Genomic DNA, 26709 nt, shown 5'->3' on the forward strand with positions numbered 1-26709 from the left:
TCGTTCTCTTGCTTATAGTAAATCGATTCCGTAATACCATCCTACTTTCCATTATGTACTAGGTAAGAGATCATGTTCACGCTTCGACCATCATAAATAAACCGCATCGTCAACGACAGTCACTAGAATTTACACCCTTTCTACGTATCTCTCTCTCTCTCTCTCTCTCTCTCTCTCTCTCTCTCTCTCTCTCTCTCTTTCTCTCTCTCTCTCTTTTTCTCTCTGTCTCTCTTTTCATCGAGACATCATACTTTTTTCGTTTAATGATTTACATAGTACATAAAGATCAAAGATAGTTCTTACGGTCTAAGAATATTACGACAGTTTGTCGATAGTTTGTATCGTCCGTATTTCTATGAACATACAACATGCTTATCGATCAATGAGATTCATACGTCCGGAGAACGAAGAAGAAAAACTTGGATATTGAATTTATAGAGATAACCGCAATAATTCAATACTTGAGACTAGCAACTTTCATCGAAGATCACTTACCTATACTGAGAAATGACCAACCGGAGTGAGGGAGAGGGAGAGAGAGAGAGAGAGAGAGAAGTCACATGAAATAAATGAGTACCCTCTAATTACTGGCTGTCCCTATAGCTATCGCTATAACATTCTCTTTCCCTTTCTCTCTTTCCCTTTCTCTCTTTCCATTTATTTCTTACTATAGTATAATGTTAGCAAGCTCACTTTCTCGAATATGTTCATGGATCTACAAAACCCGAATGTATAGATATAACTGTTCAAGTTACATCGTACCCTCCGAAGGTGGTACTTACACGGTTAATAATTAAAGTGAAAAACAACCGAGTAATATGGCCTTGGGCTAGATTTAAATCATTCAGGTTCGACGGTAAAAAGGATAATGTCGAGGTCGTAATAATGCTTTGTGAGTAATATGAGCGTGGAATCACTTGTTTAATTTACAACTCTTAAAAAGAGAGACAGAAACAAAGATAGAGAGAGATTGAGATAAATAGAGAGAGAAAGAGAGAATGTGCCAACGTTAAGAATACTTAAGCGTTCGTTTCGTCGGATAGAAAAAAAAATTAGAGAATAAAAAAAAAATAAAAACTGGTTGGTATGAAAAAGAAAAAAAAAAAAAATATATATATATATACATAAATTACTTAGTAGTTTCAAATAGAAATAATATTCAATATTAAACTATCGTATCCGTAAAACAGAGAAACAACAAGTGATTCGATCGAGAAACTAACTTATCGTAAGAATAACGATTGTAATTAACGTTAACATCTACTATTAAATGCACAACACGCCTATACTATTGATGAGATTTAGAAGAGAGCCGGTTTATACGGACGGTCGATTACTTTGTAACGTAACCATAGTGATAAACCTTTTAATAAATTAATTAAGCTTGTTGGATTGTACGTGATTAGACATAATCGTCGATGCGAAACGATATAAGTGTTACCGAGCTGTCACATAGGATTTTCATTGAAAGTTTCGATGAGAAACGTAAAACGACGTAAACGATAATCTCTTTATGAATTTTATATTCCCATAGCAATAAATCTTATATATATTTATTAAAAGTAAATCGTATTAAGGAGCGATGGCTAGGTACATATATACATGTATACATAATAAAACATATATATATATATATATATATATATATATATATATATGTAACTAGGCATTACTTTCTTGCATTGACATTCTTCAAACGAAGAAAGAAATTTTCTAAAGAAAATTTCACATATCCTTTGACGGATAAAAAAAGATTTTATTCTTACGTTTTTACGATTGACGTTTATAATCTTATAGATAAATGAAGCGAATTTAAAAATTCAAGATTAAATGAAACACCTGCTAGTTTCCCATTAATTTATCGATTAACATTAAATATACCATCGAAATAAAATTAGTCATTTTTATTTAATTTTCTAATTGTTAATTTGAAATCTATCGCAAATTTGATATATCGTAATGCTAAATCACATTTTCAATCTCATCAAATCCATCCGTAGGAGACGAATATTTTTTCGAGGCTTTTATAACGACTATAACTATTCTTATCTAGGACTCCCTTCTTATCCCCTTCTCTTCGATATCCTTTCTCCACCCTTTACCCTCTTCCTCTTTACAACCTTCTTCTTCATACTTCTTTCTCATTTAACTGGAATTTCACAGCGTGTTGCTCGAGCTTATCTACACGGACAACGTCATTAACGATGGATCTTCATAGAAAGTACTTACTCGCATTTCATTAAATTCTTGCGCGATGTCCGGCTCGTTCAGTTGGAATCATCACGAACGATCAACTTAGAAATAGAGTCATCAACGATCGTCTTAATTAAATCCAGGGACATAGAAAGAAAATGAAACGTCTACGATAGTCCAACGAGATTTTCATCGTGATAACTTGTCGCCAAAATTTATTTCATCCAAATTTTATGTTAATAAATGTCGTTTTCTTGATTTGGTTTTTCTTTTTTCTAGTTTTTTTTCTTTTTATTTTTTTTTTTTATTTTTTTATTTTTTTGTTTTTTTTTTGTTTAAATGTTTAATCTACCATTATTACTAGATATTATTTTATTATAAAAGATAATAACATAATAACAATATATTGAGATATGGTTTTGTATATTACGATTCGATTTATATATTACGAGGAAAAGAAGATATTTATAGTAACGTGCAATTATAAAAATATTAATTTTATCTAAAATTGATCGATCGATTATCATTGACATCAATATTACTTTTATTTTTTAATAGAATAATAATATACACGATCACTTTAAATTTATTTGATCAATATTTTTAATACGGTTAGTATTAAAAGTAATTAACGGTAAGTATACTGATTTAATAAATAAAGATATATATATGATTTCGTATATTTTGGAAAATATTAATTACCGTTAAGTTTTCATTCTAACGGATTCTAATTAGTCTGAAAATATGTTCACAAGCTATATATGATATTTAGGTATGCGCTAAACTCGTTGAATATATCGTGGCAAAGTTATACGTTTATAGTACGGCTTATAACGCAGCTCGATAACGATCGTACGATAATATATCTGACTGTTGGAATCGCAAGCGTCACGCTCTATTGCGGTGTTCGAGATATAGACCGAGAGAGGACGGGAATCTTTCTCGATTTACTTTGGCACGCCATCCTGAAATTGCCTAAGGATTTTACTGATCTACGAGAAGATCGAAGCACCTAATCTCTTTTCCTACCTTCTTCTTAATACTTTGCTCTATTTGTTCAGGTTCATTAGATTAACTACTGGAATTATCATAGAAACTTTAGGTGATCCATTTCTTCCGTCGTTTCGTAAAACAAAATCAAATAAACCATCGAGAAAAAGTGCATTTCTTTTTTTTTTTGTTCTTTCATATAACGAACGAACATAGATTCGTATTATTTGTTAAGATTTATTAAATTAATTGTCATCAATTATTATAGAAACTAAAGCTGATTGATTTCTTTCGTTGTTTCGTAAAACAAATTCAAATAAACCGCCAAAATGAAGGCGCACTTTCTGAAGATTTTTAATCAACTATATACATTTATTCTATTTGTTCGAATTTATTAGATTAACCATCACAATTGTTATAAAAAACTTAAGATAATCCATTTCTTTTGTTATTTCGTAAAACAAATTCAAATAAATCGTCAAAAAGAGAGCGCACTTTTTAAAAATCATAGTCAACATTATACGTTTGTAAACACATTGTTAACGTCTCCAATTCGATTTGATTTTGCATAAATAATCGTTGCATTGATCGCATTCGTAAAATAAAAAGAAATATGGAATTTCAGAAAAGTAGATTAAAACATTCGGTGGATTAAAAATCTTTCAAAAAATCTCAAAGAACTTGAAACGCGTAGTGGCATCGTCGCGTGACCAATGGCCGACGCATTATTACCAGTGCCACGACTGCAAAGGCGGATGCGTATTGAATAGCTACGTGCCTGAACGCGCATTCGTGCGTGAGAGGAAACAGAAACGCTCTCAAACGTACGATCCTCGAATACGCATACGCATTCTGTGCTGAAACAGACTTATATAGAAAATATATATATATATATATATATATATATATATATATATACACATATATATCGAGTGACTCATTTTAAACGATATGACCAAATATATTCGTTCTATTGGTTTTATAAATAAATGTTATCAAATAAAAATTACTAGGTTATAAGGAAGTAATATGTAATATTTATTATAGTAATTTCATTGATATTTCATCGAATCATGGCTCTCTCTCTAATATTACTAATATCCCTATTATAATATATAATATAATAATATAATAATATAATATATACAATATTAGATATATACTATATTGTATTGTATCGTATCCATGTTGTATCCGTGTCGTAACCATGTACTATACTATCGTTTATATTTACCTACTATACTATACTACAGATACTTCGATGAAATATTGATAAAAAGGCATATTATTTGTGTTCTTTGGATTCATATCGATATTCTTTACAACTTCAATTCTATTTAAAATGTTGATTACCATTAACAAAAATTTGTTATGACATCAATATCTTGAAAACAAGCCCCTTCTATGAAATATTTGTAATAAATATTACACTTTCCTCTCAAAATATAGCAGTTTTTATATGAAATATTTTTTTATAAAATTAATAAGATCGGTGATATTTAACCATATCGTTTAAAATGAGACACCCGATATATGTATATAAATATATATATATATATATACCATATGTTAACAGCAACAACAGCATCAGCAGCAGCAATGAGAATACAATGCATGAGCGAATGCAACACATACAAGAATATCGAGACTAATGTTTGTAGGTGGTATACACATATTTTGCTTTTTCTTCTCGTTTCCTTATCGGTACTTTTAGCGATCATTAAACTTCATCTTTTTCGAAAAGTCGACGACATTTTGAGAATCGAAAGTGATCGTTCGACAATACGAACAATTTTCATAAATAAAATTGTATATATATATATATATATATATATATATATATATGTATATATATATGTGTGTGTGTGTGTGTACGTAAAAAAAAGAAAGCATAGGTGATGGTTATATGTATCTATTTTTGCATACTTGGTTTTTTTTTTTTTTTATAATAATTTTGAGGTTAACTTTAAAATAAAATAAAATAAAATGAACGATTAGAATCGAACTGACGATTTGAATTTGTTACATTACCCCTTCGAAAATTTATATATAATATATTAATATAAGATATTTACCAGCCATACATGCCCGTCGAAAGTAGTCCTTTCCGAAAGAAGAATCCAACGGATAAATGAATATTCGTTCAGCTTGTATCCATCATAGAAAAGAACGATGATAAATGATGAAATGAAATATAATGAAAGAAGACACGAACGTACACGTACCGCACAACTCACACGCGTACACAAATACACACACACACACCACACACTAAATACGCAAGCAAGTACGTACACTTTATCACGACGAATTCCAATCAACAAAAAATCTCAACTATATCACTATTAATCAGGTTACATCGTTCGCGAAATGTACGAAAGATATCCACTCGAAATTCGTCGATCGAAATTTTTAATCGTGTTCTCATATACCGTCGATGGTATTCTCGATAATAAGCGGGTTTTCGAAACCGCGCTTCGAAGGAATCGTTTATTAACGTCGCAAAAAAAAAAGGTCGATTGGCGCGTTTTTGAACCGGGCCAATGATCAGCGCCACCTGCCTAATAGGGGAAAAAAAAAGAAAATATACGTTCCGAAACGGCGGTAATTTTAATCGCCGTTTCTTTTTATTTCGTAATAAAATTTTTTCTTTCTACTTGATATATCAGCGGCGAGAAAAGATGTTCTACTATCTAGATATCGAACTGTCTCGTTGCAATTGTGCCCCGTACGATCATATATATTTTTTTTTAAATAAATCTGATTTTTTCTACGTACGAGATAATTGAAATCAAATTTTCTTTTTCTCCGCGAGTCGAACAATTTGATTTTTGTTCGTCGGAATAAAAAAAAGTAGTTTCTTATCCACGCATCGAGCTCTCCGTGCGGATGGCATACAAAACATTCATGCTACTGACTTCGATACTCGAACGATCGCATGGTCGCACGTCTTTCTCTATTTCTTCGATATAATTCCTAATTATTTTTTATCACTGATGATCGTCGAAGAAATAAAAAATAAAAAAAAGAAAAAGGAAAAAGAAGGAAAAAAAAATGAAAAAAAAAGAAATAAAAATAATGAATGACACTGAGAGAGTACACCCTGAAAATCTATCGTAAGGTATCACTGAAAATCTTTCGACGATTTTAACGCAGTAAAAATGGATTTCACTTTGTACACATTAATGAAAAGGCTTGTATAATGCATTTTACAATTAGACACGAAAAATTCGTTAACATTTACACTATACTAATAATTCCTTCGTTAGGCTTTTCGTCACTTGTTCGATAATAACACCGTGAAAACGTTTTGGAATTGTCATGAAAAAAATTAAACCCAACTCGAAAAATAAAATAGCCATATTCGAAGTAAGAAGGACATATAAAAAAAAACAGACGACTGCAACCAAACCCAAAGGACGGTTGCATCGAGACTGATCCATGGATCGTCGAAGAGACCGGTGAAACCCACGAATCGAGCGAGGGGATCTGTTAGATCCCCACTTCACCTGCTTCTCACCCCTTCTATCTTTCCTTTTCCCCACCTCTTTCAACTGACAACGATCGTTTCCTCTTCCTTCTGGCAGCCCTTGCCATTCCCTCTTTCTTTTGTCGTTTAACAAGAAAAATGGCGATTTCTTTTGTTCGTTCGATCCTTTAATATTTAGGATTTACGATGATAAAACGTCGAGAAATTATCAAGAACTTCATCTTCGAACCTACCTGACCTTCTTTCGAACTTGATATAATTTTTTATGATTATAATTTTGAGGAAAAGAAAAAAATAATTATACTCGAATTTCTTTTTTCTTGATCTACCAACATTTCGATAAATATATCGAAAAACATGAAATGAATATCTCACTAAACAATTGCACATAAAAATTTTATTTTCCTTTGGCGTACAATGTTCTAAATTATGAGGTTAAAAAAGAAATATATTCAAGTATTTGAACGATCATGTAAACAAAAATTGATTCCAAATTATCGGTGAAAAATGGAGGCAAAATTTATATATATGAAAAAATATAGATATTGTAATTATCATAATTACATTTTTTCTGTAAATATTTCTTCTACGAAACCTTCTCTCAGATGAATTCTTTTTTATAAACATATATTATTTTATTAAATTACCGATAATTACGCGACATGATTTATTTGAATAACATAAATATTATCATTAGAAAAAATGGCATCAACATATCGCAAAAAGGAAAATGAAAACAAATCAAAAAAGAAAATTCTCCAAAAATTAGAATCAAAGTCTTTAGATTAAATCAATTGGTATAAAAATGGATAATCAAATAGAAGATGCCCAGAGAAATCGGGATCGTAGGCTGCGAGGATTGCGTTCAAGATCGAACGCAATCTCGCCGATCGAAAAATTTGAAAACCTTCATGAAGCGTGGAGATTAATCAGAGATTTGGAAAATTATGGACCAGCTGGTCTGGTCCATCTTGTTGCATTAGCTTATGTAACAGGTGCGGTGATAAGAATTTGGAATTCGCAACATGAATTACAACGAACAGTTGGTAAAGAAAATGATGGAATTCCGATAGACATAGAATTCCATTTAAGAGATAAAGACAATATAGGACATTGGACCTTTCGAGGTAGAGGTCAACCGAAAGATGTTCATATTGATTTAAATAATTGTCTTTTTTCTGTAATCGCCGAACAAACCGGTATAAATGCTACCAAATTAAGGCAAAAAACAATACAACAATTAAAAAGAAATGTAAAATTGTTAGCAAATTATATAAAAGAGATTCAATGGTTAGAAGAAAATAATAGAATAGTTTTATTGATTGGTGGCGCTCGATATATCGGTATATCGGCCGCGGATGCATCGAAGATCTTAGATGATTCACAAAATAAGAATTGTCATGGGAGTTTTACAAAGGGACATCCCAGGGGACATGCTTCAGCCCCCTACGCTTCTGGGAGGCTCGATAGCGTAGAAAGTTATTCCAAAAATGGTTGGAAAAGCGCTTTTCTGAATAGAGATGATCAAGACAAGGCAGCACATGTTGCATTATCTAGTCCTAAAGCTCAAATAGCTATGGAAAAGTTGAACAAAGGTTCGTTCTCCGAACAGGTTTACTTAAATCTAGATGACTTGGGTACTTCGACAGAGGAATTTAATAAAGGGATAGAATTTGTGGATGGTTATCCTGCCACGTCTGAAAAATATATACGCCAATTGGTTCTCGTCATACGTCATCATGAGGACAAATATAATGATCCGAACGCGCCCGTTTTCGTGCATACATTTTATCCAAAACTATACTGATCAAAATTTCCTGAGAAAAATAAATACTAATGCGAATAATAATCGTTATTCCATTATGCGTTCAATGTTTTATATTTATTTTAAAATTGTTTACCAAGGGAATAAAGGATACGATCTGAAAATGAGGATAGAGTACGATGATACGATAAGTAAAAAAAATTTACAATAAAAATTAGTTTATTGTTGATGTCATCTCACTCTGTATTTACACCATGTCCAAACCAACGATCGCATACTTGTTCGCGTTGCTTCTAATTCATTCGCCATATTTGAAGTTTCTGTCTTATTAACGTATTCACAACCATGATCTAGCATATTTTCGTATTCGTCTATTTTCCCAATAAGATTTTTAGAAAAATTCACGATATCTTTCATATCCTCTTTACTTACAATATTATTTAAATCCTTTGATACAAGTAATTTTTGTAAAAGAATAATATATTGCTCGAATGAGAATATACTTATCCCTATAGTCAAACGTGTTTTCAAAGATAAGAGAATCTTTAATAACAAAACTTTGTAAGAATCATATTCTTGCTTGACCCATAATAGGGCTTTTAAAATATTAGAGACAATGTTAATTAAAAGAGTTAGATATTGAGGATCACAATTTTCCAATCGTATTACGGTTTCTGTCAACCAAGAAAGTAATCCGTATTCTCGTATAAGTAAACGACATGATTTAGGAATTTTCGTGCTCGATTCGATTACTTCTAATATGAGTTTCTGAAATAAGGATTGCATGTTATGAATCATAAACATTACGAAATTTATATAATTATTTTTCATCCGTTGGAAATATTTTTTTTGTTTACCTTTGTTTTTATATCTGATAACAAGCAAGTAAAAAAATCTAATAGCATCTTGTATAGCATGCATTTACATGCAATCTCTACATCCCTTTCCGTTTTGATACCATCACGAATAGTTTCTAAAATCCAATGTCGGTGTTCCTTATGATGAACATCAGAACTATGAAATAATTGTAATAATTCCGGTATTGTGTTTAAGTTTAATGCTGGCTTGGCCATAAGAAAATTATGAAGTGGCAAATAAAGGGGATTTAATGGCTGAGTAGCTATTATAGATGTTCTGGCTAAAAATGTAGATACTAAACAAGTTATATGCATATCTTGCAAATTAATTTCTGTTGATAATATTCCGTTACGTAAGGAATCGATAAGACGCATCCAAAGAACTTTTTCTTTGAAACTGCAATAAATATAAAAATAAAATTATATCAATATAAAATATTTAAAATAATCATTAATCAATATATATATATATATATTTGGAATAATATACCTTGATGATTCAAGATGAAAATAATATCTTGAAATAACAGTATATGCCGCCATACGAACTTCGCTATGATTGCTACTACATGCCATTAAGATAAGAGCCAAAGCTCCGCTCTGTGTTATTTTATAGCATGGTACGATATTATTATCCGATAGTAAGTAACACAATAAAGGTAAGTAGAATGCTGGATCATAAATATCACCTGCATTATACAGTTCACTACTCTGTATGTAAGATTATATATCAATATAGTTATCCGATACGTGATTTTATAATGTTCACATATTTTATATCGATAATTTCAACATAAAAAACGTACCTGTAATGATCTATTTATTGGATAATATTTCACAGTATTTTCGACCATTTCTTTCTCAAATAATGCTAATACTTCAAAAGTAGAAGGTTGCCTCCAAAGTGCAGTACTTACATCACCTTTGACACTATAATGTATTGCTGCTGCATTGCCCCACAAATATGGACGGTATTCGTTAATTTTAATATTATTACGTTCATAATATTGTAGTATCTAAAAAAATCTATTTTGTTTACTACAAATAAAAACTTATATACATCTGTTAGTATAATGTTTAGTAATAACAAAAAAAATTAATTTCTTACAAGCAAAATAAGTTGATCTGTTTCAGAGAGGGTAGCACCATAAGCTGCTAAATAAAGTGGTATATGTGATGATATCATTACAGACTTGTTTTTCTGAATGAGAATCCATAGCAACTGTATTACATCTTCTAAAAGTTTATAATACAATATGAAAAATAATGTTTTATACGCGCGCGCACACACATACACACACACATACAAATTTTTAGAAAAAGAATTGAAAAGAATTATATTTACTTTTTATTATAGAAGATTTTAACATGGTATTAACAAATTCGGAATGAGAAGTAACCATTTCAAATATCGTCTTAGCATAATCGTTATTGCTGTCATCTTTACATATCACATCACATAATGTGCATAGAGTTTTTAATATTGGTAGATATGTTTTGTTATCCTTCGTTAATGAGAATCCTAACTTCAGCGAAAAACGGATAAATTGAGGCCAAGAATGATTTTTACATAAATCTTCAAATATAAAATCATTCTTTTTTTCTTTTAAATGATTGATTGTACTATTCAGTTTTTCACATAAAAGTGTTAGTTTCTCTATATTTTTACATTCCTTTTTTAATGTTAATGTAATTATGTGAAAAAGTATTTGAACAAAATTCATTATTACTTGAATATCATTTTCCTCTAAAAGTGCATATTTGTAATATAAACTCTTCAGTAGGTGTATATAACATGTATGAACCATGTTTAATTGATCACCAATTTGTAGGACAGTGTAGCATATATTTTTACATGTTTCTAAATCTAACAAATACATAACATATAAATATAACATATAATTATATAATTAAAATATATGCAATCAAACATACTTACCAAATGAATTGTCAATTATATAACAAATAACATTTGTATTTTCTTCTATCCACTTTTTAGATTCTGCGGGATGTGATATATAATGTAATATTTCATCCTTATAAAAATCATTTAATTTTTTTATTAAACCTTCTTTCCATTCATATTTCAAATTATTTTCTATTATAGATAATAAGTATGTATTTTCTTTCATATTTTCATATTTAAGTGCATATTGTATAAATGAAGGTAAAAATGTTACATTTCTGCTGAGTAAAAATGAGATCAATCGTGCATTTGTATCTTCAATGTTTTTTTTCAAGATTGATTTAAATACATCTGGAAAGAAAAATTTCTTTTAAATGTATTTATATTTGTAATAAAAATATATTTTCATAAATATAACTTACTTGTATCAATAGCAGCAATATTATGAGGGAAATAATATAGATATTCTCGTAAAGCTGTTTCCCATAGATTAATATCTGATATATGATGTTGTTTCAAAAAGATCAAATATGAAAATGCTTTCTTAACAAAGTGTGTATCTAATTTTGATACTTCAGAATGAACAGATCTGATTTTTTCATTGCATAGAAGTTGCAATAATTTTGGAAAAATGTATCCACATATTGATAAACTAGATGTGTTTTTTAATATAAACATATTTTTTTCCACTTTTGACAATGTAGTAAGCAAATCTACAATATCTTCTGCAGTAAGTTGCAATTGTTCCAGTAACATAATAATGTTTTTATATGAGGAAATATATTGAACATGACTGTCATGTACTACTTTTTCAATTTGTATTATAGCCTTGTTTTTATATGGTGTAAGTAAATCAATTATAGACAACTTATATTCATCAATTACTATTTGACAAATATCAACAATTAAATTTATTATTGTACTTCCAATAGCGCTCTCATCACGATAGAAAGAAAAATATTGTAAAATTACCGGATGACTAAAAATTGTTTTTACAAAATTTTGTACAAATGTAGTATTATCTTCAATCATAATGGTATTTGCTATATTTAATAAACATATTATGACTCTTTTATAATTATTAAATTTAACTTCATTTAAATCATTTTTACGAATATCATGTGTGAAATAAAATGTAATCATTTTTTGCAGTACTATAATTTCATATGTCGATAAGGAATGATTTATTGTTACTTCTTCATTTTCATATTTAAAAATTAATTTAATATCTCCGGTGAACAGTTTGTTCAATTCTATTGTAGAATTTTTCATTAATGCTTTACTTAATTTGTGCATAATATTCATAGATAAAAATATTTTTGGTATACTTATAGGATTACTATTGGTACACCAACTAAGTAAATATTTTTCTGCTTGTAAATCTTGAATATCCGTAATCAAATATATTAAAGGTTCTGGATTAACTTGATAATGTATTGTATGTACTAATATATAAGAAACATATTGTAATAAGACAGAAGTAGAAGCCATTTTTAATTTATGAATTGCACAACATAAAATAGGTGAAATAGATGTAGCTGATTGCATATAGAACTTTTTAATATTTTTGTCCTTTTCTTTTTTATCTTCGATAGTATAAAGTTCGTAAAATATATTTTTCAATGTATTAGCATTTATTACCTCATCGGAATTAGCAGCTTCTTCTGCCGTTATTATCATATTTACATACTTATCCATATGTTTATTAGTAGTTTTAATGAGCTTAATAAGCCAATTTACTACCTCTGCTTTGTCCACAGAATTATGTACATAGCATAAACCATTAATCCATATGTCCATTTGTTCATGACATCCTTCAAATATTCCTGTTACATTTAATAACGTTTTGATAGTTGCTTTTGCATATGAAGAAATCATAGATGAATTTTCATTTAGAAGAAGACTTAGAAATAAAAATGTTTCTACAAATGTCGTTTTAGATGGTGCAAATTCAGATGAATCTAAAGCAAGCAAAAACTGTATTGCCTTAATCCTTAAAATAATTAATTCATCATTATCCACATCATATAAATTATTTAATCCAGAAAACAATAAATTGGGTTGTATATCCAATGTTATATCCAAAAGTTCTGGACATACATCATTATATGTATGAAGTACATTTAAAATTGTAGAAAAATGGTTTTGTTTAGATGGCTCAGATAAACAATTATCTTCTTGTAAATTATTTACATCTGTAGTTGTAGTAAAAGCATCAGTCCATACTTTTAATATTGTGTTTAAATTAGGTACAGTCTTTATGATGTAATCCATCACACTATTTTTTACTTCAAATATATTCATATTATACGATTTTGTAGCTAATAAATACTTCTTCATCTGATTTATCATACTTAAAAGTAATTCCATAGCTTCATGCCGTACAATAATACTAGAATGATTTAAAGATGGTATAATTGCAGCTTTTATTAATAATGACGGCACACATAATGATCCTATGGCATTGGTCAATTGAGATATATTTAATTCAGGGGAATATGTTTTCAAACACATGTCCATATTTACTGTTTCAATTATCTGTTTAACAAATGTCATAACAGAAATCCACTTTTTAGATACTCTAGGTTCTAGATAAGATTCTAAATAGCTTAATTGTGATCGTATTAAACTTGGACAAGCAGCCATTATCTTTACAACTAAATCTGATGGTTTTATATGTTCCCAATGGCGATCTAAGCTCTGAAGAACAGTATTTATCAATTGATTATTATGTTTGTCACGTGAAGTACCAATGGTTCGATCATGAAAAATTATACCATGTCGATGAGATGTGAGCAAAGTGATTAGAAAATTATGTACTATATTAGTAACAAGCTCTTTTTCTTCTGCAGGGACATCTTTTGTAACAGTTTTATTACGTTTTCCCTTAGACCAGTTATTTGGTCCTTTCCAATTATAAAGGGAAACCAAACTTTGAACGATAGGTGTACAAAAAACATACAATTTTAATGTTTTACTAATACCGGGGTTTTCTAAAATATATTTTTTTATACTAGCCAATACTAAATTGATAATTTCTGGTTTATCATAAATCAATCCAGGAAAAATGCTAGTAAGTACATCTCGTTTATCTAATAACGATTTAATAACTGTAATATTTCCTTCTATTAAAAATGCAAGAATGAAGTGAATGTAACATGTTCTTACATTTTCTGGATCTGATGGTTTTGCATGGTGTAAAAGAGATTCTATGACTTTAGGTTGAAAAGATAAATGAGCTACCAGTTCTCTAGGAAGAGTTCCACCTAAGGATACAATTGCTGTAAGCAATTTCAAAACTACTTTATGCTGTTTAGCATTACTTTGAGTAGACAGCATCGAATATACAGAAGACAAATGTGAATTAATTAAATGACGACATGCCTCTTCTGCGCTTGGTAGATTCTGAGGAAAATTTGCCAGAATCTTCATAATTAAAATATTTATTGCTGTGAACACTGTAGCAGCTTTGCTGATATTCTTGTTATCAGAGTTATCTAACAATCGCAATACTTCAAGAATATTTCCACCAGCAAGTAAATATTCAGAAGCCAAGTCTTTTTTTTTATTTTCTGTACATATAGTTACAAATGTTTTTAATTCATCAAAACCATTGGGAGAAGTAAAAGCTTTCCTAAAATATTTTCCAGATAGTCCTTTTGTCTTAACTTTAACAACTTTTTCATCAGAAATTTCATTCTCGTTTTCTTTAATTTCAATAGAAGTTTTATCGTTCTTCTCAGTTATATCATTCGTATGTATTTTTGAAAGTTTACGTCTTTTCTTTTTAGGTCGTTCAATAGAGTTTTCATTCTGAATGATAGTATCCTTTGAATTTGTTTCATCAACACCATTTACTCGTTCATTTTCTACACCATTTATAATAGAAGATCTATTCCTTTTTCGTTTCTTTCGTCCATCACTGGCACTCATTATTTCTGTAGCACTCATTATCTCAATATTCACTGGTGACATTATTTTTAGTTTTTCTTATATACTATCTATTTTTTATAATAGCACCTTAAAACAATTTTGGACACAAACACTCATCTTTAGGTATCATAACCTATCCAAACGCAATACCACGTGTACGGACATATTGAAGTTATCATATAATAGAAAAGGATTCAATATTGCCAATAGATTATAAAATTTTCGAACATTTTTTAATAATCATATATATATATATAACTTTTTTGATTGAAAAAATCCAGATTTGTATGTACATATATCTAAATTAAAACAATTAAAACATATAGATATATATAATTTATTGATAATTTGTAATAAATTTTAAACTGTATTAGCGCTGGTAAATCAAATCGCACCAATCACAATATTCTGATATTTTTTACTTTCGATTATTTATACTTTCGATTAAATTTTTGAATTACTTAAACAATTTGAAACATGCTCAAAGTGTACCAAACTAATATTTAAATAATTATTTATCCTCGTCCAGTTAGAATTAAAATTTGAATTTTCGACAAATGGCATGTTATCCCAATATCGAAAATTTTTTGAATAGTACCATTAGCCCGCGGATCTCTAAATGTTGCAATCTCTACGTGCTGAGACCTGGTACGGTTATTACTTACAATATATTGAAATCTAATTGTAAATCATGCAACGCAAGTATTATTGGACGAATGGTTGCATATTTCAATGTATTTTCAAAATCTTTTCAATCAAAGTCTGACTAAACATTAAAGTACTGATTCTTTACATCGCTAATTTCTTACTAAAAGCAAGATTTTATCAATTATTTGATAAGTTATTAGTGAATATATATATTTATATATCATTTTTATAAAAATTAAAACATTATTTCTTTCGCACGCTATCTTATGCGCTAAAGGGATATAACCTACATAATCTTATTTATACAATGATACGATAGACGCATGACGGACACAGTATTCCCAACCATTAGCATTTGTAGTTCATATTTTGTCCGTGACCTGTCGCTGAAGTCACATACGTTTCGAGTATAGTGGCGGTGAATAACCCGCCAGTTTATTATATCTATCAATTAATCTAATTAAATTTTTTATCAAATTTTTCTCCTTATCTCTTTTTAATTATTTCTCTACATACTTGTATATTATAAACGTGTAGTATATTTTATTTCTCCAATAATAAGTAATATATTTATATATATATATATATATAGATATATTATATTTATTATGATGTATTAATTCGTGACATTATGTTAAAACCGGCATGGATAATTTGTTTGATCCTTCAAACATATTATGTTACAAATGTAATTGCATCGACAGGAGACAGATCGCAGATTTACAATCAGTGTCTTATGAAATATCGTATTAATCATTGTAAAGATGGTACGTATTTAAAATATAATATGGTACTTATTTTATTGTTATAATTCATTTGATTTATAATTAAAATTAATTATGAAGATACTTAATGAAGCACCTGTTCTAACATTTGTATTATTTGTTTTTTTTGATTAGGCTTTAATTCGATAAAAAATTGAACTTCCATTAAAAACTTCAATAGAACATTTTCTAAACATAACATATTATTAATATCCCAATATTATAAAATACTGATTTATATCTTTCAATGCTTCCTTTCCGTACAGATACTAATTTTATTAATCCACCATCTCTATTCCTTTCGTTATTATCATGGTCTTGCATTGAAGATTGTAAATATATTTGCATGTGGCATACAGTTGAATATTTTGTAAATCATGGTTTGACAGTGCCACAGTTTTATGGAAAAGTGAGTCATAAAAGTTATTAATAAAAAATATGAATCATGTAATTTCTATTTATAAAACTAAAAATTATATAATAAAACTATATGTATATTTTACTATAGTGGCCATTTATACGTATTTTTGGATGCCAAGAACCAGCTTCTGTTTTATTTTCAATATTTAATTTCTATGCTCATTGGGTACTATATTGGAAATTTAAAAGAAAAATAAATTCAAAATATCCCATGTTCTATGTTTGGTCATATTTTAGTTTTGTAAGTATTTGGACATTATAATAATATAGAAATATTATAAAAAAAGTTTATATAATTAATGTAATGTAGTTGATCATGATGCTTTAGATTTGTTTAAATGGATGGTTTTGGTCTACAATATTCCATGCACGTGACACAGACTTTACAGAAGTAATGGATTATTCATGTGCATTTGCTATTGTACTGACATTATTATATTGTATGTCATTAAGGTAAAATTTATATATAAATATATATATAAAATTTATAATTTATATATATATATATATATATATATATATATATTATTAAAATATTTTAATTCTGTAGTTATAAATAGAGTGCATAATTGAAATTTTTTATTGATTATAGAATGACATACAAACATACCAAAACTTTTATTATACTTACTTGTTGTTATATTAGTATTTTATATGCGCATCTAACACATTTATGGTCTGGAGCAATTAACTATGGATACAACATGAAATTTAATATAGTAATAGGTAACATCAACTTATGTAATCATATAACTAAATAATGTATTTACATCTATAATTGTAATATTTTACAACTATAGGTTTTTTAACTTTTGTAATAACAATGTCATGGTGGTATCATGTCAGACATGAAGTACCTCACGCATATCTCATTGGTTGGTTTAATATCTTAGCAGTTCTTGTTACTTTATTAGAAGTGCTTGATTTTTCACCAATATTTTGGACTTTTGATGCTCATTCTTTATGGCATGGATTTACAGCTCCACTTACTATTTTGTTATATAGGTATAAAAATATTATATACAAATAATTGAAGTAAAAAATAATATAGAACTTCTAATTTATTAATTCTTTTTGCAGGTTCATAACTTTAGACTGTTTATATTTAAAGACATATGACAACAAAACAATATTAAATATGCATCATATCCATTGATTTAGTCAAAATATCAGTGGTGCTTTTTTTTTAGTGAAATGAAATCGTTTAATGTTAATTTTTTTCTGTATAAATATATAACAGTTACATTTTCTATACAATGCAATATAAAATATCAATAAAGTTATTTCTTGTCTTTAAATATTCATTATATTTTTAATAAATAAGTACCAGAATTAGCATTTGTTTATAAGCATGTATATTAGTATTTTAAATGGCAATTTAACTTATATAGGCAGTATCTCCAAGTCTTGACACATAATGAGCTTCTACAATTTATATAACATTAATCCTTTTTACATTTTCAATATACAATGCGTTTATATATCACGCTTCCTCAGATCATCTTTTTTGAATCAAAAGGATTAATGTATCATACTATAAGTGATGCTTTCATCATTTCATTATTCTCTTTCCTAGTATGCTCTCATTGTTGAGGATTCTCTAAGTTATTCAAGGAATGTGTTACAACATGTGTATTACATATGTAACTGGAATTCATAATTATTTTTGTATCAAAATGATGATAAAAAAATATTGATAAATTATATAAGATAAATTTTAATCTATCTACACACCATTAATTTTTTAATAAAAGTATAAATACTTAATTTATAAGTTCATGATTTATATGTGCGAGCATTCATTGCGTTTTAACTTACATGAAAATAAGTATCAATATTATAAAAGTTTCAAAATTGACCTTATGAATCTACTTAATCAATTAAAAACAGTATATATATTTAAAATTATAATGACTATGTAAATCTTAAAGTACTATTTGTTTTATTTGTAAATATTAAAAAAAAAAAAACTGGAAAAATTTAAAAACACGTTTATCACTTATTTGTTTCAATAATTTGCACAGTGTAAAGATGAACTTCAAAACAAAAAAGTTTCTAATAGAAGTTACATCTTCCCTTCTCATCTATTTTCTCATTCTCATCTATTTTCTTTTTTTTTTGAATATTATTAATACATAAAATTTAAAAAGTCATAAAATAATTATATGAACACATTGGAAGAAATAATTTATATAAATTGATATCAAATTTCCTTTTGTATAATATAAATTTACCTTACGAAAATATATAGCACTTTTTTATAAAAGTATTTTCAATAACGATAATAACATATAATGATACTACCGATTATAAATTTATATTAATTTATAGGGCAATATCATTATACGAAGCAATACGGAATTAATTAAAAAATTTTTATTTATATGTCATTTTATCTAAACTATCAATTTCTTTTAAATAAGGCAATATGTAACTTTTTTATAATAATCTATTATTATAATAATATCTATTATTATAATAATATCTATTATTATAATAATATACTATATACTTCTGATAACATGGCAAAGAAAAGCGACTTTACATACTGTAAATATGTCCTTACACACATTATTACTCCATGCATACACGTATGCACACTTAATATTATTTAAGTAAATAAATGTTGCTATTAGCATTATTTTGTAGCAGTCTTCATTGTAGACCTAATATTATAATTCAAACAATGATTTAAAATGATGATGTATAATTTCTGCTTTATTATTAAAGCATGATTGTAAACATATTCCTGATGATAAAAAATAAGTAATTTAAATTTCCTTCGACTGAGATAAATTAAGTGATAAATTAACAGCAGCTATCGTAATATGATCTATCAAAATAAAAATACTATGTCAATATAAATATGTAAATACATATACTATATATAAAAGTATATCTTTTAAGAATAGTGTTAACACTATTATGGAAAAAAGTAAACTTTTAAAAAGAGGTCATTATCACAATTTTTTTTTTAAATTGTATATATGTACTCTTTGCTGCTTCTGTTATACACATAGTGTATGTAAAAAATTTATAAACAGCCTTAATGTCATTTCAAAGCTGCTGTCAGCTATTGATTCTTTATCTCCATAAGTACTGAACATAAGTATTGTGACAATTCATCAAAGCCACATCGTAAGTATTCTTTTTTCTTTTTTTTTTTTAGTGTTTAAATAAAGCTTCATTTTCTGGATTTTCTTCTCTGTGCTTTTCGAGATTACCAGATAAAGTAGGATCCGGTCGTCTTCGTTTAAAGAATCCTAACTTTCGAAGTACTAGTGTAAGTAAAATGAATAGTAGTAGACCTGCAACTACTGCTACTATGATTATCCAAATAGGAACAGGTTCTACATCCTGTTGATCCAGAGGATCTGGATATGCAATTGTTTCAGCCTAGAAAATAAATATAAATATAAAATATCTTCAAATAAAAATAAAATTAATGAATGATTCAAAAACAGTACGTATTCTTACAATTGCATGATCGTCTTTTAAATTTTCTTGTTGTATCACGACATTAGGGGGTATAATTATTCTTGCATTCGAACCTATCTTTACCATATCTACTTTTGGATAATCTTCTACTAATGTTGAATTCCAAAGTCTAAAAAAATTTAAACGTGATTATTATTAAAGATTATATGTTTTTCCCCATAAAAACGTGCGGTATACATTATACTATCTGGATTTTACCTTGCTTTGACAGTTATAATTGCTTCTTGCTTCCGTTGCAAATTATATATGATACACGTTATATCAAAACATTTTGCAGTTCCTGCTTTACAATTCTGTAAAATAAATATAGTTTAAAATAATATATTTATATACAATAAATTAATGTTTTAATTAATACCTACCATAGAAACTATATAATGTTTATGGCCATCTTTATCAATAATTGTTCGTGTATTAACAACTTTTTCTGTATCTCGTTTTATTCTTATATGATTAGTATGATTATACAAAATAGGTGTTGATGTAGATGGTGTTGGAAAAATTGTATCCAAGTCTTCAAAATTAACGGAATCTTGTAATTTTAATGGATTAACTGAATGACCCGGTGGAAGTGTACATTCTCCTTCACCTAGGGCTACACAAATTTTTTATTTATTGTAGATTGAAATTAAAACAATTTAAAAATAATTTATATATATATATATATATATATATATATATATATATATATATATATATAGAGAGAGAGAGAGAGAGAGAGAGAGAGAGAGAGAGAGAGAGAGAAAGCAAGGATATATAATTAAAAGAATATAATCACCTTGTACAGTTGGTAATTCTTCTAAGTACAATAGCCATTTACCATGAGATTTGTCATTTGCAACTTCATATGGCCACGAAATTCGTACTTCTACACTACTTACTTTCCATGGTCCTTCATTAAATACTTCATAAGTATGTGAAACTTTAGGTCCTATTTCACTTAAGTGTTTTATAGCTGATTCACCAATAACTGGTCCACCATAAAATGCCCATTGAGTTTTTGCACTTCTGTAAAATGAATAAATAAATATTAATATAAAGTAAATCATAAATATATAATAAATAAGCAGGTTAAAAAAAGCATACATACCCCTTTATTGATAATTCAGCTCTTTTTAGCACTGTAGCTTGTAAAAGAGTAGGTTTCTTCTCAGTCACTTCTTTAGATGTTGAATTAGCAAAAATCACAAAATCTAATAATGATTCATTATCCTCTAAACCTTTAGGGTCAAATCTCACCTGTATGTTTACCATTTTGTCTTTCTTAAATGGATTGCCAATTGAACATGCTACTAATGTTGCATTGTATAAATTGCAGATTACAGAATCATTGCTTTTACTTGCAATATAATTTAAATTCTGTGAATGAGTTATAAAAAGTTGTGCTTCATAGGCAGATTCACCAACGTTAGTTACATTAACTTCAACCACTACTTCTTCTCTTTCACCAAGAAGTAATTCGTAAAAATTAGGTTTAACAGATGACACTGCAAATAATTAAAACATATAATAATTTTTTTTTACGAACAAAGATGACCAAAATATAAAATAAATAACGACGATCTTAAAGATAAAATACAAACCTGATAAATTTAAATGAGCATATACTTGTAAGTCACTTTCACAAATATCATTCTCTCCGCAATCTTTTTGAAATGTTGCTTCAAATATGCGAGCTGCTTCTTGTTGATTAAGAATAGGATAATTTTTTATATCAGGCAAGGGATCTCCTTCGTTACGCATCATTGGTTCTTCTTGTATCAACGAATAATTTAAACGAAATTTAATGGGTGACTGTATGTCACGTGTGTTTTCCTTCAAAAATTATTTTTATATCAGGTTATCTTTTAAATATTTTATAAGCATATTTTTATTTAGTTAAATATCCTACCTTTAAGTATACGATTTCCGTTTGACAATGTATCAATTTTGTTGTATCTAGAGTAACTGTACGATTAACATAATGAGGACGTGTGTTACCAATACCAAACCAAACTCTAGAAAACTTTTTTACACCGGAATAAGTTTCAGCTTCTATATAATAATTTAATCGTAAATTTTGCATGTCTTCTTCTTTAACCAAAGATTCTGTTTTACAACATGCTTCAAACGAAAAGCTGAAATATATAAGTTCATTTTCTTAATCATAATTTATACTCATATACATATACACAATACACACCATGTATGATTTGCATCAGGACGTGCTGTGCATCCTAATTTATTAGGATCTATAGGATCTATCTTGTCTTGATATGTTCCATCTTTTTTAAGATAGCTAATATATGTAGTAATATCAATGATCTTTTTTGAGCGAAGAAGTACAGCAGCATCGTCTTCATAAGCACCAACCAATAAATCAGGATAACCATTTTGATCCATATCAATTCCCCCACTTAATGAATATCCGAAGGTACGTAATGGTACTGGAGTATCTTCTGAATGAATGATCTATAAAAAAAATTTTTTTTTAGAGTATCAAGTTCTATATTCAACTGCTTTTAATCGCTTTAAATACTTGTGATGGCGTCGTGATAATTCCATTTTTAGATCCAAGATATATGTAGACAGTTCCTTTCCCTTCATAAGGAGCACCAATAGCAATATCTTCATATCCATCTTTGTTCAAGTCTCCCAAATTAGTTAACGCAAATCCAAATCTATAATTAAATATCACATACATCATTTTTTTTTTTTATTATATAGGAAATAATTACATAATTAGTCACAAACCTTGATTCTTCGCGTCCGACTAATTTAACGGGCTTACATTTGTCATTATCTTTAATATTTTTACATAGCATTGTATAAATATAAACAGCTCCACCTTCTGCTTTATTAAAATAAAATGGTGCTGCTACAATTAAATCTGTAATTCTTAAATAAACGATTAAATATAATCATTTTGATAATAATACAAATAATATTTAGTATATTATAATAATACATATTCTTACTTGTCTCCATTGACATCTGCAGAAGTAATTTCATACCCAAAACTTGAAGCAAATTGTTCACCGCTTAAGATTAAAGCAACATCCATATCAGGTTTAATATCTTTTCTTGTGAGAATGACAACTTGTCCTGTTCCTTTTGAACGCGGAGCTCCAGCTGCATATGATAAACCATTTCCAAAGAAGTTACCCACAGCTACTGACATACCTAGAAAATTGATTTATAATGTAAAAGAAATAATTCAAAGACTGATAAATAATAAAAATCATACATTTGTACCAACCTAAGTAACTATATTTGTTAACAGGTGAGGAATCTTGCATTGGAACATTGTAAACAGTATTGTCCCTATTTAAAAATTCATCAGATACAGTAAAAAGATACAATGTTCCCTTCCATGTATGTGGTCCAGGTGTACCAATGACCACACGATCCTCAGATGTTAATACTCCACTTGTACCAGCTTGACAATATCCAAATTGTTCATGTGCTCTATAGGAAGAAAATAAAACAACAACATATAAAACAATACGATTTACTGTTACCATATATCTTACTTATTAGTGGGTTTTCCTGAGCAAGGTTTTTTTAAATCTTGATACTTTAAATCCTGAGTCAATATATAGCACTGACCCTGTCCCCATCGAGAGTCCGCAGTTTTAACTATGTGTCGATGAGCACATACCTTTAATGGAATGTATTAGTAAAAACGTGTTGTTAGTTACATTACAGGATGATGTATAGTGATGTATAATATAAAGTGCTATAACACACACCATTACTTTGCCACCTACACCCTGACTACGAACTGTGACTCCTAACCATTGGTTATCTTTTATTTCATCCTTACCAGGAGGAACTAAATCATCAGAATCGAAACCTAGAAATAGAAACTTTAGGATAGTAACATAATCACAGTTTAATTTCAAAAATTCTGCATATACTGTTAATTTTTATGAATCAAAAATCAAACCATAAAACATATTTCTTCTTTCAACTATGCAGTATACCTGCATAAAAAATCATATATCATTTTTTAAATTCAAATTTACATAGTATATGTGAAGCCTAAATAAGAATATTTTTAACCCATTAAAGACAATAGGAAATTATTATGGAATTATCATTAAAATTAATCATATGTTAGTACTTCACAATATCTATAAAGCAAAATATTTAATGTTATATATACACAATGATTTTTTTAAAATAGAGAAAAAATGATTAAATGATGATAAATGATTTATATTGAAATCAAAACTATTTAAAGAAAATATTACAATGTTTACTTGAGCTGTTATAGTTAAAGAGAGTATTTATTTCTTGAGATAGAATAATCATAATGATTAAAGTATACTGCACTATAAATTATACAAAATATGTTTATTATTTCACATGCCACAGGTTGCAATAATTGTTAATAATGATATAATAGGTCATTGTAACAATTAATTATTTATAAAGTTATAACATATGTTATGATATTGTTATAATATTGATATAACATTTAACATGCATATATTTAATATATAAAGAGAAAGGAAGATAGACATATTAATCACAATAAACATGAACATTACTGTTAGTTTCATGCGAGTGTTCCTATAAAAGCATTTAAAAAAAGTATTTATTAAAATATTGAAAAATATATACAAATTTTGAGACTTTCTCATTCAACCATTCTGTCACATCTGTTTTGTTTCACTTACTTGAATCATACAGACCACCTTCTGCTGCTGGTTAACCAAAACATGATTTAACAAAAAATAATCTTATTATACAGCTGACATAAAATAAAAATAATACTTTACAATATACATAGTACCACAGATTTACAAATAACATGCTTTATAATTAATAAATAGTTAGACCACATACTAGCTATTATGTTTAAGTAGGACATGAGTATTCTTGCTACTATAAACATAATATACAATAGATTCTTTGAAATTTCCATCACCAATGATAAATGAACATTAAATGAATTATTGCTAGTCAATTATAAAAGAAATATAACAGAAGTTAAACATACTTGATCGTCCATCTGTGATAACTTGAATGCAATCCCTTGTATATGTGGTTAATGGACACTGCCATAATGCACCTGATCTATTTGTTTCAGGTTGTTTATTTTGATCTAATGGAGCGCCAATTAACATCCTATAATATATAAATTATAATAAATTGTTAATAAATTATTTTCAGCTGTGTATTAAATATATAGCTGTATCTCTACTAATTTCAATATATGAAAAAAGTATTTATTTATATAATTTTTAAAAAATTAACATTAATTGTTATTAATAATGTATTACAGAGAACACATAAATTTTATTAGATTAGACAAAAATAATTGATAATATCATGTTTACATTTACATCTTATCTCATTTCTTATCTGAGTGTGCTTAAGTTTGAAGTAAGATGAGGAAGAGACATAAAACAATCTTGACTTAAATGTTTGTAACATTCTTGAAAATGACTAACCAACTTTTAGCTTTTTCAGTCCCATCCTCAGGAAGTTCTTGATGTTCAGCTACCGAATAACCGAAGTAGGAACCATTTAATCCTCTTTTAATAACAGGTATTCGTGCTTCCAAATTGAAAGCATTTATTGCCCAGACATTTAAAAAGGCCCATATCAATACGAACCACCTCATCTTAAGTTGTCAAACGCTCATGAGTGAATGTTATTTTTAAATTCTGTTGTACTGCTTTCAATGACCCTATTTTTATTACTTTCTTTATTCCCTTTCAACACAAATACCTTTAAAACTCTTATGAGATCCACCCATGCGACTGATACACCAATCGTACTTCATCACTTTACTATCCTGGAATATAAACAACCAGTAAGGTAAGTAAGGTTGATGCTTCATAACGGAAGTGTGACGCAATAAACGTAAAGCACAATATTACAACTAAAAAATTGTTTGAAACGTTAGCCCTTATAAACATTTTGATATTTTCTATTATGTAATATTCGAGATTAAATATGACGTTTATATTTAATGCTGTTGCATTTTAATTGCATTATTTACAAAATTTTATTACCATGTATTAATATGTTTAAAATTCGCGCCATTACGAAATATATATACATATTTCTTTTTTTTCATTTAACGATTTAAATAAAAAGAATAATTTGATGATTATTTTATTTTGTTTAATATTTTCTATTTTCAAAATAAGTTTTTTAAATGTTAATAAACTAATTGCTGTAATTTATAGTGCCATCTATCTTTGAATATCGTAACGAATACGAATGTTATCTCTATGTATTCATGTACA

General features: G+C 28.0%; 5 protein-coding genes across 11 annotated transcripts in view; 2 read left to right on the plus strand and 3 right to left on the minus strand.

The window, feature by feature from the left end:
* The window catches only part of dgo (ankyrin repeat domain containing protein 6 diego), a 131026-nt gene extending 124425 nt beyond the window's left edge, over nt 1–6601 (minus strand). Inside the window, exons 1-2 of one of the 3 annotated variants that reach the window (XM_085658314.1) lie at nt 6428–6601; nt 5259–5744 (exon numbers count right to left, since the gene is read on the minus strand). In XM_085658314.1, the coding sequence (XP_085514440.1) occupies nt 5259–5269 (11 nt within the window). In that variant the 5' untranslated portion in view covers nt 5270–5744; nt 6428–6601. Of the gene's footprint in view, nt 1–5258 lie in introns of all 3 variants that reach the window. The other 2 variants (XM_035870996.2, XM_035870997.2) reach the window with 2 other exon arrangements.
* Nucleotides 6602–7478: 877 nt separating this feature from the next.
* Nucleotides 7479–8480, plus strand: LOC118443866 (uncharacterized). Its single transcript, XM_035871455.1, has one exon. It carries the CDS (start codon nt 7479–7481, stop codon nt 8478–8480), a length of 1002 nt encoding a protein of 333 aa, XP_035727348.1.
* A 167-nt stretch (nt 8481–8647) lies between these two features.
* On the minus strand, nt 8648–15342 carry LOC118443781 (nucleolar pre-ribosomal-associated protein 1). 2 transcript variants are annotated; one of them, XM_085659501.1, is made up of 9 exons: nt 11624–15342; nt 11235–11552; nt 11026–11162; nt 10641–10821; nt 10404–10531; nt 10102–10311; nt 9786–10006; nt 9296–9692; nt 8648–9206 (listed from the first exon to the last, which is right to left on the minus strand). In XM_085659501.1, exons 1-9 carry the CDS (start codon nt 15174–15176, stop codon nt 8670–8672), a joined length of 5682 nt encoding a protein of 1893 aa, XP_085515627.1. In that variant the 5' UTR covers nt 15177–15342; the 3' UTR covers nt 8648–8669. The 2 variants fall into 2 exon arrangements, with proteins under 2 accessions (XP_085515627.1, XP_035727139.2); XM_035871246.2 differs by having other exon boundaries at nt 10641–11162.
* Nucleotides 15343–16149: 807 nt separating this feature from the next.
* Nucleotides 16150–18223, plus strand: PGAP3 (Per1-like protein PGAP3). 2 transcript variants are annotated; one of them, XM_035871275.2, is made up of 7 exons: nt 16153–16549; nt 16813–16955; nt 17055–17207; nt 17295–17419; nt 17559–17692; nt 17767–17971; nt 18047–18223. In XM_035871275.2, exons 1-7 carry the CDS (start codon nt 16414–16416, stop codon nt 18120–18122), a joined length of 972 nt encoding a protein of 323 aa, XP_035727168.2. In that variant the 5' UTR covers nt 16153–16413; the 3' UTR covers nt 18123–18223. The 2 variants fall into 2 exon arrangements, with proteins under 2 accessions (XP_085513885.1, XP_035727168.2); XM_085657759.1 differs by lacking the exon at nt 17055–17207 and having other exon boundaries at nt 16150–16549.
* Nucleotides 18224–18799: 576 nt separating this feature from the next.
* Nucleotides 18800–26262, minus strand: mew (multiple edematous wings). Of its 3 annotated transcripts, XM_085657738.1 has the most exons (18): nt 25906–26262; nt 25452–25579; nt 25129–25155; nt 24196–24299; nt 23977–24104; nt 23703–23911; nt 23422–23626; nt 23198–23341; nt 22983–23124; nt 22647–22915; nt 22356–22581; nt 22048–22279; nt 21555–21951; nt 21243–21472; nt 20827–21059; nt 20663–20757; nt 20444–20573; nt 18800–20362 (listed from the first exon to the last, which is right to left on the minus strand). In XM_085657738.1, the coding sequence occupies exons 1-18, from the start codon at nt 26076–26078 to the stop codon at nt 20132–20134; spliced, it is 3303 nt and encodes a 1100-aa protein (XP_085513864.1). In that variant the 5' UTR covers nt 26079–26262; the 3' UTR covers nt 18800–20131. The 3 variants fall into 3 exon arrangements, with proteins under 3 accessions (XP_085513864.1, XP_035726758.1, XP_035726759.1); XM_035870865.2 differs by lacking the exon at nt 25129–25155 and having other exon boundaries at nt 25906–26261; XM_035870866.2 differs by lacking the exons at nt 23977–24104; nt 24196–24299; nt 25129–25155 and having other exon boundaries at nt 25906–26044.
* Between the last annotated feature and the right edge of the window lie 447 nt (nt 26263–26709).

The sequence above is a fragment of the Vespa mandarinia genome, chromosome 1 (genome assembly GCF_050613455.1).
Source record: "Vespa mandarinia isolate Hongniang chromosome 1, ASM5061345v1, whole genome shotgun sequence".
Lineage (NCBI taxonomy): Eukaryota > Metazoa > Arthropoda > Insecta > Hymenoptera > Vespidae > Vespa > Vespa mandarinia.

What these genes read in the sequence shown, in the direction of transcription:
- mew (XM_085657738.1), bottom strand. Translation starts at nt 26,078, where the DNA reads ATGAGGTGGTTCGTATTGATATGGGCCTTTTTAAATGTCTGGGCAATA. An exon ending in TAACAAATATAGTTACTTAG is followed by an intron (nt 23,627 to 23,702) that starts GTTGGTACAAAT and finishes TCAATTTTCTAG; the next exon opens with GTATGTCAGTAGCTGTGGGT. An exon ending in TGCTCATTTAAATTTATCAG is followed by an intron (nt 21,952 to 22,047) that starts GTTTGTATTTTA and finishes AATTATTTGCAG; the next exon opens with TGTCATCTGTTAAACCTAAT.
- PGAP3 (XM_035871275.2), top strand. Translation starts at nt 16,414, where the DNA reads ATGTTAAAACCGGCATGGATAATTTGTTTGATCCTTCAAACATATTAT. An exon ending in TATTAATCATTGTAAAGATG is followed by an intron (nt 16,550 to 16,812) that starts GTACGTATTTAA and finishes CTTTCCGTACAG; the next exon opens with ATACTAATTTTATTAATCCA. An exon ending in GAAATTTAATATAGTAATAG is followed by an intron (nt 17,693 to 17,766) that starts GTAACATCAACT and finishes TTACAACTATAG; the next exon opens with GTTTTTTAACTTTTGTAATA.
- LOC118443781 (XM_035871246.2), bottom strand. Translation starts at nt 15,176, where the DNA reads ATGTCACCAGTGAATATTGAGATAATGAGTGCTACAGAAATAATGAGT. An exon ending in TATTGCTGCTATTGATACAA is followed by an intron (nt 11,553 to 11,623) that starts GTAAGTTATATT and finishes TTTTCTTTCCAG; the next exon opens with ATGTATTTAAATCAATCTTG. An exon ending in TATAATTGACAATTCATTTG is followed by an intron (nt 11,163 to 11,234) that starts GTAAGTATGTTT and finishes TGTATTTGTTAG; the next exon opens with ATTTAGAAACATGTAAAAAT.
- LOC118443866 (XM_035871455.1), top strand. Translation starts at nt 7,479, where the DNA reads ATGGATAATCAAATAGAAGATGCCCAGAGAAATCGGGATCGTAGGCTG.